The sequence below is a fragment of the Petromyzon marinus genome, chromosome 12, assembly GCF_048934315.1.
Source record: "Petromyzon marinus isolate PM22_M1 ecotype Great Lakes invasive population chromosome 12, UKy_Petmar_22M1.pri1.0, whole genome shotgun sequence".
NCBI lineage: Eukaryota > Metazoa > Chordata > Hyperoartia > Petromyzontiformes > Petromyzontidae > Petromyzon > Petromyzon marinus.
The window spans coordinates 6,735,314-6,751,402 of record NC_133678.1 but is presented as its reverse complement, the minus strand read 5'-3'; the positions used below and the strand labels follow the sequence as shown (position 1 = coordinate 6,751,402).

General features: G+C 49.2%; 1 protein-coding gene and 1 long non-coding RNA gene across 3 annotated transcripts in view; one reads left to right on the top strand and one right to left on the bottom strand.

Annotated features, from left to right (window-relative positions):
* The window catches only part of LOC116941622 (dystonin-like), a 263,899-nt gene extending 257,376 nt beyond the window's left edge, over positions 1 to 6,523 (bottom strand). For both annotated transcript variants that reach the window (XM_076066562.1, XM_076066563.1), the window contains exon 1: positions 6,045 to 6,523. In XM_076066562.1, coding sequence (XP_075922677.1) covers positions 6,045 to 6,228 — 184 coding nt within the window. In that variant the 5' untranslated portion in view covers positions 6,229 to 6,523. The remainder of the gene's footprint in view (positions 1 to 6,044) is intronic.
* A 3-nt stretch (positions 6,524 to 6,526) lies between these two features.
* Positions 6,527 to 7,374, top strand: LOC142924326 (uncharacterized). Its single transcript, XR_012941523.1, has 2 exons — positions 6,527 to 6,645; positions 6,753 to 7,374. It is a non-coding gene; the product is annotated as an uncharacterized LOC142924326 (long non-coding RNA).
* The last annotated feature ends 8,715 nt before the right edge of the window (positions 7,375 to 16,089 follow it).

The window sequence follows — 16,089 nt, the reverse complement described above, 5'->3', positions numbered from 1 at the left end:
CCACCGTCACAATGATAATCGCTGTCGGTAAAGCAGGACACCACGTTTGACAGTGCGGTCGTGAATGCTAGTGTCACATTTCCACGGGAGTAATTTGCTCACAATGTCCCCTTTCATAAAACAGTCCAAATGGCAACACTGAGATTATTTTGCTGCAATAAATTTCCACATGACACGCCGCTTTGTTGAGCTATCGTGTGTGGCCAGGTCGCTTCTGAAAAAGAAGCTAAGAGCTCAGTGGGCTTTGCCTAGCATTTGTATATATTTTAAAGTCATTTGTTTACCGTTCCTATACGTTGAGTTCCTATCGTGTTTTTTTGTGCTGGTTGTTGTTGTAACGTTCTGACCCGCCCCTACTGGACATGTGTGAAAAAGAGCTTCATATCTCATCGGATTCCTCCAGTATAAATACGTATTCTGATCTAAGCCAAGGACAGAACACAACGCGTGACTGTTTTTAACGCGTCTCTCTAGCGTCCCCACATGGACATTTGTAAACGCCACGTGCTCATGGGATATCGACGTGCCCGGGTGGTGCCATCGTGCCTGTAAGCGACCTGGACCTCTTATCGCTTTGTGGTTTAACATACATGGAAAGGAAAAAAAAACGCAGATAGAAAGGGAAGGTGCATATTTGATTATAACGGGTGTGTACTCGCGGTAATGTGGGCCCAATGCTGTGTGTACTGTGTGTACAGCTGCGTTTTTACAATGTCCAGCAGCGCCTCACCCACCCACCCAATGTTTTATATTGCTCACTGATGTGTATAAAAAGCTAAACGGCAAAAATACTCTGCTGAAACATCGATTATTTACCCAGGAAAGCGTCCGTTGTAAACGTATCTTATCGCATTGTGAGCTAAGATGGCGAGTGTGTGATCAGATCACTCGCATTGCACCTGCTCTCGTTCGATCTCGGAAGCTTAGCAGGGGTTCAAGTTGAAAGGTTATTTTATATAACCAGGTGAGAACTCAAGAGTCTAGGTAATCCCATTTGTGAGAGTGACCTGGAGCAGTCTGTCAGTAGAGGGCGATGATTGCGATGCTACGCAATATGCAATCCCAATTAGCCAAATTTGAACATTTCAACGCACATGCAATCCCAATTTCGATGTAATTTTCGAATTTTTGCAACTTTGGACCTTGACAGCCTCCACATAGTGGCCTACTCTTGCGAATGACGTCGGAGGATCGTCAACGTCCACTGTGAATCAGCATTAACCGGGCTGGCTGCTAGATTCGAACCAAACCCCCTGGACAGTGGTGAGAGTGGGCCCCCACGGCAGCGAGATCTTAACGACCTTGCCTGGCATGCAGGAAGTCGTGGGTTCGATCCCAACCCTTACGATGCCTGTATGTTTGGAGTTTGCATGTTCTCCCCGTGGGCGCGTGGATTTTTCTCCGTGCACTCCGGTTTTTCCCTCCACATTAAGAAACATGTGTTTAAGAGTATTTGGCCGCTATAAATGTCCATATGATAAGCAACTTCGTTTAGCTATCCTCTGTGGCCAGGCCGCTTCTGAAAAAGAGCTATATATGCTCAGTCGGCCTTACCTGGTAAAATAAAAATTAAAATTCGTTTTGGGCGGTGCTTAGATGGGTGACCATCATGCATACACAGGTGCTGTAGGCTGCTGCGGAGCTATATTATCAACACGGAGCAGTGCGGCAAAAATAAATTATCTGTACTGCGCTACGCTCCAACGGCTATACTCGCCTCCTTCACCAACCCGCACTGGTGAAGTATGGTCAAATAACCCCCCCATGACCCGCAATGGCATGGGGAGGTCCTCATCCAGCAGTGGAGTGACTAGAACGCTGCACGTGTGCACTGCGAGGTACAAATATAATGCGCATGTTAACAATAACGTGGTTGTGTTAAATATGGCGTAAACAGTATTTTACATAATTCAAACCAATATAAAAATATATATTCCAGTATACAGCTTGTGCAATAATGATATTCCAATTTCAATTATCGATGAAGAAATCACTGAGTGTCAACATTCTTTTTGGGAGAGGACTGTGTTGGAATGTTAAGACAACCCCATGATAAGTGTTTGGAATATTGGAGAATACTTAGTTATAAAACACCGCCACCTCCTGTCCACCTCATAGCCTCACACCTACAAGACCTGGAAAACCCTGGTGGACAACCATCCCAGTGCTCGCCAGGTTGATGCTTGATTGGCTTCTGAGATCTTGTGAGACTGCTCAGAGTGATCTGAGCCATTTGGTCGCAGTACGTTTATCTATGACCATACTATGTGAAATGTGAAGTGTATTCTGTTGTACGGTAGGGAGTTGGTCAGCCATGTTTGAGAGTTTATGCTGAGGTTTCAGGAGTGGCCTGATAAATATCTGAAACCAGCCTTTTGACCGTCCAAGATACGGGTGTATTGCAATAAATCGGAAACTTGCAAGCGAAAATCAGACCGCGACGTGATATTCATTGCATCCATTCGCGTGCAATTTGTAAGGGCGCGGTGACACAGAATTATTTCATTTTAAGGTTATAATCCCTTGTTCATCATGACGTCCTTTTTACTTCTATGTCTCAGCAGCGTTACGGAGATCACGTGACGTGAGGGTTCTGCCTTTGTAGTGAGGGTTGTGAGTTGACGCCGAGTAGGGGGGAGGGAGGAGGCGCCTCGCCCCCATGTGGTGTGACGTCAGCCGCTAATTATTATTAATGGAGGTGGGGTGTCCATTTGGAGGACGTCACCTTATAATAATTATGAATTAGGGGGGCTGATCGACGTGGAGTGACGTCACCAGCGTTGCACACTGACATTCTTTGCTCATTATAGTAGGTAATAATGGGGGGGGGGGGGGAGTCTATTTGGAGGACGTCACCGGCTCATGAATATTAAGGCGGTGGTGCTGGTCGATGTGGATTGGGTGATTATAGTATGTATGTTGCCTGCGAATAATCGAAAGCTCACAGCAGTGGTCTACACTGCAGCGCAACATTCTTCACTGATTTTCAGAGAGGGGGGCCACTTTCGCCGATAAGACACCAGTGTGAGGGCCTCCACACATTCTAAACCAATGGGGTTTGACAGCAGCACGATGATGATGGGGGTGTTTTCACATTTCTGTTTTGTCAGGGGCCGCACTAAAGGCCACCAGGGGGATTGCAATGAAAAACACAGCTGTAGTGTGAGATTTCGGACTGAAGTCACTCTCTGGCTTGGTCCTAATTGTCCATTACTTGCCGAATACCAGGTGCCACGGATTTAAATCATGGTAAATTTTGCTCATGGTGTCATGTATGAGACCACTTGACTCCTTCACATGCTATCTTATAGTTTGTGGTAACAGGCCCATTGCATTTGTGGGCCACGAAATTGTTAGTTTTGTTGAGAACACAGCATAGTGATCTGAATGAGAAAAAATTATGGTGTAAACTACTGTAATGGAGGGATGGGGGGGATTGCAGAGGCGGGCTCACAGCAAATTCCCATAAAAATCAGAGGCCAAAATGAAGTAATGCATTAGGATGACAAAAGGATATCCCGGGATTAAAAAAAACGCCGTCATTTACCAAAGCTTTATAAGTCCCATTGTAATCGTTTGCCCGGAATGTGTGTTGCTTCCAGGCTGTTGACTTTTACGGGCTATTGGGTTGTACAGTACTTGGGATACATTATGAATTTGACGTTTTACGTGCCCTGAATTATGCAGAGTCCACCAAGATGGGCACACACTGTATATGCGTGGGGGTTAACCAATCATTTATGACCAGCAGCGCTGAACAAAGGATGACATTGCAAGTATCATAAATTGCAGGTACAACTTTAGCAAGCAAATATTGAAGACGTGTACATATATAGTACTGTGCTAGTTTATGTATAAAGTTGCGATGAATAAATAAAATGGCTAAAGAACCAATATTCAGTGCATTTAAGTAGTATGAACTCATAATGTGCCATGATAAAAGTTTCTAGTAAAAAAAAATCAGTTTGACAATAAAGTATTGAAACGAAATCGAATTTTCAAAAAAATTGTGCATTGCATTTACGCAGCAAACTATGGACGTGGTAAAAAGTAGAGATGCGGCCCTGAAATGTCTTGTTTATGCCATTGCTGGTGGAAGGACTTCAACGGGAGAGCCCTTCCTTCAAGAGGGTACTTGGCCTACTCTTCCACGCTCGCCAGCCGCCTTGCAGGAGGTGGGAATACCCACACCTTGCCCCACCACACGTGACCTGCCGATTACTTTAACTGGTATTGACCCATTTTTTCTTGTCATACTTCTGTGTAGACACGAGGCTAAAAGGGGGGTAAGTTAGTTGGGTTTAAGAAACGTGCCCACTGTTTTATCTGCCACGCCGAGAGATCGAACCCACGATCATCTGCATGCTAACCATTATACAGCACCACGGCAGATTATTGGATTCCTCGAATATCAATAAACATTCGGATTTGGTCCGTGGCTTCAAATTGAACAAAGCGTTTCTCTTTTTATTTAATCAAAAATTTGGTTTGTGTCCATATACACTAACAAAATCGTTGTGTGTCTCGGCTTCAGTGTGAAGTTGAAGCCACTTTCGAGGATAAAAGGCGCTGTGAACTTTAGAAAAACACGCGAACTAATAGGCGCTTGCCCTGAATGTCAAGCAGACAACAACAGATAACTTGTTTTTCGATGCAAGACAATAGCAAACTGTATTTGTGGTTTGTGCAAATAATGACTGTGCCGCTTATGAACATTGCATTGCACGGCCACTGTTTATAATTTGTTTACACAAAAGGACTTCACACCACCATTTGTGTGAGAGTCATAGTTACGCTTCTACGATGCCATCACATTTTATTTATATATAAACGCGGTGTGTGGCGCTAACGGAAAATGCTTTACGAATGTGCGTTCACAACGCCAAAAAGTGTCTACCGTGCGTAATTGACGTTAACAAAAATACTCGACCTAATTATACGATTAACCGAACATCGTTTTTGTGTGTTCAGAATACGTTGTAATTTACATCATACAAATTATATTTAACCCCAAATGCGTTCACAACTCATTACCCACCGAATCAATTAAGGGGGGGGGCAATATCATATGACCGTATAGGGCACACACATGACATATGATGATGTCCAGTGGACTTCATGATCCACAACACACAGAGATTGTGAAGCAACTGTACACGTGACCACAAAGACAAAGATACCCCCCTGTGTAGCCTTAACAGATTGTTGGGGCAAGTGCTGTTGGCGAGCAGCACATGTGAAGGCCGGCACGGCAGCACGAGTGGGTGGGTGGCCAGCAACCACGCCCGGCCGCCTTTGTCTCCCCAGTGGCGATGTTTGCACACCGCACCAGGTTACTCATTCGAGGCTGAGTCGACCCAGAGGGGGGCCATGACCGGTTCAGATAATCGTCGTTTTACACACGACCACACACACGTGTGTATGTGTGTTTCTGGTGGGATAGAGTGAGAGAGATGGGGGTGTATGTGTGTGTGTGGTGGGATAGAGTGAGAGAGATGGGGGTGTATGTATGTGTGTGTGGTGGGATAGAGTGAGTGAGCGAGATGGGGGTGTATGTGTGTGTCTGGTGGGATAGAATGAGTGAGAGAGAGATGGGAGTGTATGTGTGTGTGTCTGGTGGGATAGAATGAGTGAGAGAGATGGGGGTGTAAGTGTGTGTCTGGTGGGATAGAGTGAGTGAGCGAGATGGGGGTGTATGTGTGTGTGTCTGGTGGGATAGAATGAGTGAGAGAGATGGGGGTGTATGTGTGTGTCTGGTGGGATAGAGCGAGAGAGATGGGGGTGTATGTGTGTGTCTGGTGGGATAGAGTGAGTGAGAGAGATAGGGGTGTATGTGTGTGTGTCTGGTGGGATAGAGCGAGAGAGATGGGGGTGTATGTGTGATGGGATAGAGTGAGAGAGATAGGGGTGTATGTGTGTGTGTCTGGTGGGATAGAGTGAGTGAGAGAGATAGGGGTGTATGTGTGTGTGTGGTGGGATAGAGTGAGTGAGAGAGATGGGGGTGTATGTGTGTGTGTATGGGGGGGGGAGGGACCCCCTTTTACCGGCAAGCCTTATCACAGCCCTGTCCGCAGGATCCAGCACCCCGTCCGTGGCCACCTTCCTCTTCATGCGATGGTGCCTGGGCAGGTTCCACGGCAGGGTGTCCCCGGCCGACAGCGACTGGGAGCCTGACGCCTGGCTGCTGCTGCTGCAGCTGTCCTCATCCGACGAGTCAACGGTAGACATTGTCCTGCTAGGGTGGTGGTGGTGGTGCTGTGTGTGTGTGGGGGGGGGGGCTGTCAATTTAACGGGAGGTGGTGCCGGAATGGACTCATCGACGGAGTGGTTACCGGGAAGCCCCCCTTCACTGTGTGTGTGCGCGTTCTCTCGTCTGCCTGACTTTGTCCCGTCTGAACGTCGAGATGTCTTCTTCCACCACCGCCGCCGCCGCTGCTGCTGCTGATGCCGTAACGACTGGGCTACCCGCCCCTCCGTCTATGCGGCGGCGCGCTCTGCGCGACGCGGATGTCTTCTGTGCATTGTGTGCAGCAGCAGCAGCAGAGAGGAGGAGGAGGAGGCAGGATCGGCGTGCAGGGCTGCGTGATGAGACGCGCGCTTCGCCACGCTGTGGTGCAGCTGGTGTAATGCACTCCGCTGGCAATGGTGTGTGTGTGGGGGGGGGTCATTCAGAGCAGATCACGGATATACATACAGTGAACTATATGCACGGTTTCGTGTATGCAAAATTACAATGATCTGTGTGTGTGTAGGTGGTGATGGTGGTGGTGTGGAACAAGCCCGAGATCGAAACTAAAGCCAATGGATGTCCTAAGGACAAGTGGGATGGATGCTCTCCATCCGTCGTGGATTGCACGTCTACTGTATGTGTTTGCCAGTCACAATTGCTGGTATGACATAAGGTCAGGAAATGCAGGGATGTGGAGTGTGGTGGGGTTATGGGCTGGGTGAGTTGTGTCTTTGTTGTGCCACCGGGGAGGAGTGGTTGGAGGGATAAGTAATGAAGAGATAATTTTTTTGTATTTGCTATTAATCTGTTTTTTTACCAGGTAAGGCCCACTGAGCGATATAGCTGGGGGATTTTTTTGTTCAGAAGCGACGTGGACCACAAATGATGGCTCAACGAAGTTGCTTATCGTGCGAGTATTTTATACTCGGAGGACCCGGAGAAAAATCCAGGCGACCACGAGGAGACACGCAAACTCAGAGTCGGGATCGAACCCACGAGCTGCTGCATACCAGACGATGTAGTGAACATCTCTCCACCGAGATGTTCAGAGTGGATGGTAACAGTGCCGGATTGAGCTAGTGCGAGGGGCCTGTAGCATATGTGATAAAGTGGCCCTAAATAAAAAAAAAACACATTAAAACACATTTTTTACTTGCATAGTAAAGTCATTGTATTTTTTCATTTGCTATACAGCCAGATAAATGCGTCAAATCGCTAACTGTAACCACCCGGTCGTTCATAAAAGTTGAAGGCAGTATAGTACTATAGTAATAGAGCAAGTGCAGAATCACTGAACCGGAATTGATAGCTTGAAAGCATTTAGCGTGGGGCCCTTGAAAGTGCGGGACCCGTAGCATGTGTAGCTACTTTTGCTGCTTGGATAATCCGGCACTGGATGGTAATAATAACACGCAATCGGTGGTGAAGTGCCGGTGCAGTTACACGAGTTTGATTGCCGGTCATGGATAACATCATCAGTGGCATTTGAATCGGTCCGAGCCCCTACCCCTCACTCTTCACCAGTCCGTACTGACCAGCAGCGTGAAGTATGGTCAAACAAACCACATAATCGACACTGCGTGGAAAGGTCTTCTTCGTCCATCAAGTGGATCGCCAAAGGGATGTAAATTCCTGCATTGCTGTTATGGACGGACATTAAATTGGGTGGGAGAATGGGTCGATGATGGCATCCCTTAAACAAAGAGCTTAACCCTCCAAAAAACAGACAGAACCAGCTCTCCCTTGTTTAAATAAACAGCGCGCACTGTTACTTCCTCGGGGGATCACTGAAATACACCCCTACCCCCACACACTCTCTTCCCTGCTCTCAACCACAGTCTCCATCGCCACGGCTTCTCAAGAAGTCATCGAACGGCAAGAACATTTCACAGTTTCAAAGAGTGACAACGAAATGAACACCAACTAATCAGGCGCGCTGGGTGACTCAGGCGAGGAGATGCACCCAACCCCCCACCGAACCACGTTCATAAACAAATAAATGGGGCTGTAAAACAAACTGAAAGACTACATATTTAAAAAAACCGACAAAGCTAAGCCTACGAGATTGGGTCACATGCTGTGTGGGATGAATAGAGACTAGTCTTTGAAGAGTGGAATGCCCAGGTTGTTTTTGTTTGTTCACGAGTTGGTTAAAAACTGTAAGAAGCTGTATACCAAGGTGTCTCAGAGGTAGCGCCCTGACATCTGATTCCGTGGGCCGTTCTCTTATACCATACCAGGCGTCGCACGGCTCTAGCTGCGAGAGATCTGAAAGGATACATAATCTATGAACAACTAAAACTATATATTTTTTACCAGGTAAGGCCCACTGAGCTCTCTATATAGCTATTTTTTCAGAAGCGACCTGGCCACAGATGATAGCTCAACGCAGTGGCTTATGATGTCGAATAATTTTTTTCAGCCAACCATTCTAAACGCATGTTTCTGAATATGAAGGCAAAAACCAGCGGACCTGGAGAAATATCTATGCGACCATGCAAACTCCAAAATATATTCTTTGGTTTTTCAGTAAAGTCATGTATATAGAAAAATAATACAAATAATAAAAAAACTAAAAACCATTAATTTAGACTGTAGCCTGGTTATTAATTGGAGTGAGTGTACTGGCAGTCTATAATGTAGACTGTAGCCTGGTTATTAAGTTTCGTGAGTGTACTGGCAGTCTATAATGTGGACTGTAGCCTGGTTCTTAACCTGAGTGAGCGTACTGGGATTCCTCCAACAGCCTCGTTACAAAAACGAACAGTATCATCACTGATTCAGCTTCATTAATTGAACAAACCAAACGGTTTTCCTTAAAACCTTCTAATGCTAGACTTATTCTTGGTTCTTTCAGTAATATAAAATAAGGATAAAAACCATGACGTTACGATCACAACACAAGCGATCGTCTTCAGGAGGAAAGAGGGAGATGGTCACCTAAGGCAACCGCTGAAAAAGGTTTCAAAAATGGGCGTGGCACAAGAGAAAAAGCTCCTGCGGTGCAACGAAGTGGGCGGGGCATATGTGTAGTGGGTTCACGGGACACGGAGACGGTGGAGTAGAGGCAGCACTTTATTCAAGCTTAACAAGGGTTACACTGGAAGGGGTAATGGCCCCTTCACCCGTATACACGCAGGGACACCCCCTAGGCTATCTAGCCTAATTCCTGTGCTCCCAGTTCCTCCGCTACAGGCGCTAAAGGAGGCTATCTGATCTGGCCCTGGTCAAGCACAGATCACGGCACCCCACCAACCAGACCGACCCTTAAAAGGGCTCCGGCTCTGAGACTCTGGGGCCACACCACTGGCTTACCCTGCCGGCCCTCAAAAGGACAGCGGTCAGGGAAGTCCCAGGGTCTATCTAGCCGGTCTTCTTTCTTCACTGGTTCTTCATTTTTGGCCCCAACACACTGCCCCGAGCTCTCTGGCTCCCCGCCATTTATATACATACACCACTGAGAGCGGGGCTATAGCGGACGTGGTTGCAGCCACCATGGTGTGACTGTGTGTTACCTTCCCACACTGTCTGTTTCCTTCCCACAACACCCCTACATCACCCCCTCCTGTACAGCCCACAGCCGTCCCGGCTGCAACAATATTGAGCAATAACAACGCAAGAAAACCCCAACCGTGTGTGCCTCATAACAACCAAACGCCCCAATAAATAACCCAACCCACCTATACAAAGATACACTATACAGCATATACATTTCCCCCCCCCCCCCTGCTTTCAACTGGAGCCACCCGTCAGCGCAGCAAAAGGAGACGTAACAGGTGAGTAGAACAGTGTGAACAGAACAAGTGCAACCAGAAGGCAACATTACAAAAACCGGCGCGTTTTGGCGCGAGTCCGTTTTGCGGGGCCATCGTAGGGGGGGAAACCGGTTGGGCTGGCGGTGAGCACTGTCCGTTTGGGTGCGCAACCCTCCGGCATCCCGGGAGGACGATCCCCGTCGCTGCCGGGTGGCACAGGCGGCTGGGAGGCTGTCATTCTCGAGCACCTGAAGGCAGAACAGTTAGTGGCATATCAGGGGCAGGCGGCGAAGTCGCTGTCCGGGAGTCAGCGGACACATCACATGCTCGGCCTGTGTAATGTGGTGAAGGAACACGCGGTGCCACAAACGACTTCAGCCGCGAGGGGTGTACATACCAGCGACGTTTCCCCCACTGAATACGAATACACTGTGGCCGCATGACCTGCACAATTTCCAGAGGACCCCTCCATGGCCGCAACAATTTCGCCGAGGTTGCCAACGGTGCTTGAGGGCAGTGCAGCCAGGCTCTGTCACCTGGTTTCCACGCATGTGTGCGTGACTAGTGCGATCGCAACCTCTCGTTAGCCTTCTGTCGGGAATTAGAGTTTTGCGTGGCTACCTCTCGTGCCTCGGTCAACCTCAGGATATTAAATTTGACATGGTCGGCCAATTTCAATTTTTCGTTTGGTTTGGAAACCCGCAGCTGAGTCTCAATAGGTGGATCAAGATCGCGACCGTACATCAGAAAGAACGGCGAGAATCCGGTCGCCGCGTGAGGAGCCATTCTGTAGGCAGCCAAAACCCCCGGGATCTGAAGGTCCCAATCGGTCTGGGAGCCACACACTTGGTGACACAACATGGACGTGAGGGTCCTATGAAGGTGTTCCACTATTCCATCCGTTTGTGGGTGATAGGGGGAAGTACGGATTTTTTTAGTACCGAGGAGCGCACACACTTCTTGCAGAAGGACGCCATAGAAGTTCTTCCCTTGGTCAGTCAGCAGCCATTCGAGAGCACCTTTGTCGAGGACATAGCCCTGGACAAAGGCCTCGGCGATGGCTGCTGCTGACTGGTTGGCGAGGGGCCATGCCATAGGCCATCGAGTAAAGTATTCTACGCCAACCAGCAGGTACTTATTACTTCTAGGGGTCGCAGGGACGGGCCCCAATATATCGAGTGCGACGAGTTCATTAACTCGAGAGACCGTAATAGATTGTATCGGCGGACAGGCGCCCCTTGCTGGTGGCTTCCATTGGGCGCACTGAATACATGCACCCAGGAGGTCATCCACATCCCTTGCTATGCCCGGCCAGAAGAAATCCAGCTGGAGCATGGCAAGGGTCTTGTGGGTCCCTAGGTGCAAAAGTCGCTCGTGAGCAGCCCACACGGCCTTACCTCGCAGAGCAGAAGGCACCACCAGCCTGTGACGGCGGGCCTTCCCATCCCAATGCATAAGGAGCCCCTGATGCAGCCCGAACGAATCAACTCGCGTCACCCCCCTCATGGAACCCCCTGCGCGACGACGCAACGCTAGGAGGGACGCGTCCTTCATCTGGAGGCGCCCCCATTCCGTAACAGTCAATCCCAGCAAGGAGTCCTCTCCCCCCTGCTCGATAGGACCCGCAGACAAAGGGTCCTCGGTGGCGGCAGCAAGAATCGGAACATTGAAAGCGGGGCTGTCATCTGGCGGCTTACAACGCCCTGATTCCATGGGACAAGCGCAATCTGAGGCTGGTGGCAGGCGAGACAGCGCGTCCGCATTAGTATGTAGAACACCCTTCCGATATGTGGTTGTGAAATCATAGTCCTGAAGGACCTCGAGCCATCGAGACAATTGCCCCGAAGGCTGTTCCGCCCGCAAGGCATATTGCAATGCAGCATGGTCTGTACGGATGGTGAAGTGCGGCCGTACAGATATGGCCGATATTATTGTATAAAAAATACAATGGCTAACAGCTCCCGACGGGTGACGCAGTATCTCTGCTCCGCCGGAGACAAGACCCTACTGCCGTAAGCCACAACATGCTCCACACCACCGACAACCTGTGAGAGCACACCCCCAATACCCATATTGCTGGCGTCCGTATTGAGCAGGAAGGGTTCAGAAAAATCGGGGTAGCTCAATGGTGGGGCCCCCACGAGAGCGTCGCGAAGGGAACGGAAAGCGGTCTCCTCGACCTGGCCCCAGTGAAATTTCACTCCCTTTGCCGACAGGGCATGTAAAGGTTTAGCAATGGTCGCGAAGTCCGCAACGAACTGCCGGTAATAAGACGCGAACCCAATGAAACTCCTGACCTCAGCCACCGAGGTGGGGGTCGACCAGGAGCTGACACACTGCGTTTTTGCGGGATCGGTGGATATGCCTGATCGGCTGATGATGTGCCCTAAATACCGCACGGATTCTTGGAGCAAGTGGCACTTCTGTGGTTTGAATTTTTTATTTGCAGCGCGCATTTTGAGGAACACAGCGCGCAATCTCAAAAGGTGTTCGTCAAACATTTTGCTAAATACAATTACATCGTCCAGATAGATCAGACAAACGTCCCAATGTAAGCCAGCCAAAACCAGTTCCATAAGGCGCTGAAATGTCGCCGGAGCAGAGTGTAATCCCATAGGCAAGCGTTTAAATTGAAATAGGCCATGTGATGTACGGAATGCAGTCTTTGGTCTGGACTCGTCATCCAATGGAAGTTGCCAGAATCCTGACAACAAGTCAAATGTAGAGAAAAATCGTGCCCCTGCTAGAGCATCCAGAGATTCGTCCATTCGGGGGAGTGGATATGCATCGGCCACCGAGATTTTATTTAGGCGACGAAAATCCACACAAAATCTCAAAAACCCATCGTACTTTTTCACAAGCACTATGGGTGCCCCCTACAGACTGGTGGAAGGAGATATAATTTCCGCAGCCAACATGTCATCCACAGCCGTTTTAACATGATCCTTTTCGGCAGGGCTCAACTGAAAAGGATTCTGATGTACCAGGGCATTTGCACCCGTGTCGATGTAGTGTCGCAGCAAATTCGTGCACCCAATATCATACTTGTGCTTGCTAAAGACGTCAGAGAATTCAATCAAAAGGTTTCGTAATCCGGCACGCTGGGAGTCGGATAGATCATTCGTTCCTGAACACAGTGCATCCATCCAACTATCGTCCTCAATGGAATGTGGCCGAGTTGGAGGGTCGGTCCCCACATGTCCCTTAATCGTTTCTTCTACGGGTACCAGCGTCGCGTGCGCAAGCACGGTCCTCTGGGGAACCACAGCCGTCTGCACCCAGACATTAAGGACCATGATGAACGGGTCAACGCTCCCCTTTACAATCGTTTGAACGGCCACCAAATCCAGCCCGTTTTCCCCAGCCTTTGAGGGCCCCAACAGAACGCCGTGGTCCGAAACACCCGGTGCGAAAGCTCGGCGTAACCGAAGAGGTACGAGCATTTGCGCGCCCGGTGGCACACGCACAGTACGAGTGACGAATGCCTGTTTCGTTGCACAGGCCATCCTTGAGGCGACGGGGGAAGGCAGGAACGTTATACGTCGGCCCGAAGGGAGCTCAATGCATCCCTGGTCAATCAATATTTTAATCGGCATTTTGGCCAAAAAGTCTGTCCCCAACAAGCATGGAACCGCCAGCGAGGATGAGATTAATATTGGCCCAGATAATTTGATATCCCCAATGCAAATTTGTGCTCGGATTTGGCCTATGATACCCAACGAACCCCCGTTTGCTGCGTAACACGGAACGTCGACCGGCAGCAAGGGGCAGCTCTGAATGGGGAGGATATTATAGATCAAATCCGACACAATTCTTGCCGATGCCCCCGTATCGACAAGGACACGCACCTCAACCCCATCGATGCAACCCGCAACAACGGACGAACCCGCCAACGCAGCAACAACTCAGTGAGCCAATTCAGACCACTGACCCGGCCTGAGCGCCCTCTCGACCCCACCGCAACCCGACGAACCGGTGGCCATACCACAAGATCCGTATATCGAAGCGCATGAGATAGTGACAGGTGTGTGCACAGGCCGAGCATGTGGGGTGCCGCGACTTGCCGGAGTTTGATGCGAAGGCTTGTAGGCTGGAGCGCCGTCCGGCCGGTCGCTATCGCGGCACTCGGCATCCTGAAGCCACGTGGCCCTTGAGGCCACAGTTGTAGCAGGTGACGAGTGCACCCACCATCTTGGGTTGCTCCTGGTGGCTCGATGTCGTTCGAGCCGGCCTCCCTCCGGATCTTCACTCTGCAGGGCGACCCGCAGCGAAGATCTCCTCGGACGAGGGGATGGTTGACGTCCCAGTGCACACCGCAGCTGCACCGTTGGAGATGAGAGGTAGTCGGCGTTGTGACAGCAGATGTGCGTGTATGTTCCTTGCTGCCCGCAAGGAACACATGTCCGCGTCGTCCGCTGCGATGACAACGATCTGCAGTTCCTGAGCCAGCACCAGAAGTTTTTCTGTAACCATCGCGTCCACCCGATTGGTCCTGGCGGCGAGCGTCCAACACACTGCCCCGAGCTCTCTGGCTCCCCGCCCTTTATACCCATACACCACTGAGGGCGGGGGCCATAGCGGACGTGGTTGGAGCCACCATGGTGTGGCTGTGTGTTACCTTCCCACACTGTGTTTCCTTCCCACAACACCCCTACAGGTGTGACCCTACATATGTGCCCTGGGGTCAGAGAGCACTAATGTGAAGCACAGGACATGCAGTGCCACAGAACGTCTCAGTGTCAGAACGAAGTGGGCGGGGCACAGGTGCCCTGGGGCAAGACAACAAGAAAACGACACATCAAGTCATGACTTGACCTGTGCTCCCCTGACAAGAAACCACAAATCAAGTCACGACCCAAAGTGGTTGATGACATCTTTCCAATGATTGCTGAGTTTATAACCATCCTCTCAGCAAATCACCTGGGGACAGTGAGATGTCCTTCATTGACGATATCAGGTGAGCTGCGTTAAGTACAGAAGAGGTGGTCTTACCAGTGAATGGCCGCAAGGTCTCAGACAGATATCGGGCCAGTTTGTAGCTGGGTGAGCCAATGGTGGAGACGATAGGACGAAGGGGTGTACCTTCTTTATGGATTTTTGGTAAGTCATATAATCTGGGTGGTCTAGCATCGGAAGGTTTTAAGGAAAACCGTTTGGTTTGTTCAATTAATGAAGCTGAATCAGTGATGATACTGTTCGTTTTTGTAACGAGGCTGTTGGTGGAATCCCAGTACGCTCACTCAGTGTAATAACCAGGCTACAGTCTACATTATAGACTGCCAGTACACTCACTCCGATTAAGAACCAGGCTACAGTGTACATTAATGTTTATTTGATTTTTTATTTTATTTTGATCATTTTTATTTTTATTCACTTTATTTTTATTATTTATGTGCCTTTACCGAAAGAACCAAACAATATGAATTTCTGCAGGCACGAAAGCTTAAGTCAAAACTCCAAATATACCGTTCAGGCGTCAGGATCAGAATCGAGACCACAACCTCCTTCATACCGGGCGAGGTAGTTAACATCTCGCCACCGTGGCGCCGGTGGCACAATTCGGGATGTAAAATTTGGGTCAAATTAGATGGAATTATGGGCTGTTGCCGTTTATATAAGAAGTGATGCTTATCATAAAATCCGGTGTTCAATCTCGAAAATCTTGTGCTAAAACCAGATTTGCTGGTTCAGCCGCGGATCTTACGTTATTGTGCTATTTATAGCTACGTTTACGATATTAATGTTTACCAATCTATGCTGTTCAGATACTGCGATGAAATGTGTTTCCATAGATTCTCCCATTTGTGAAAATCTGTACACGAATGTGATAATTGTTTCGCAGTGGTTTAACGCACTGAGCTACGGACCCGGAAACCTGGGTTCGATTCCCAACGACGGCAAACATCAGTGGCGAGTGATAGCTGGTCCGGTCCTGGGCCACCCTCAACTTTCCCCAAAACCCGCATCGACCAACGTGGTGAAGTATGGTCAAATAACGCCTTACGACTGACATGGCATGCTGAGAGGCATCAATCCAGCAGTGGCTAACTTAGTACTGTAAATAAATTGACCCTCATCTGGTTTAAATGCGTAGATATAATCGCA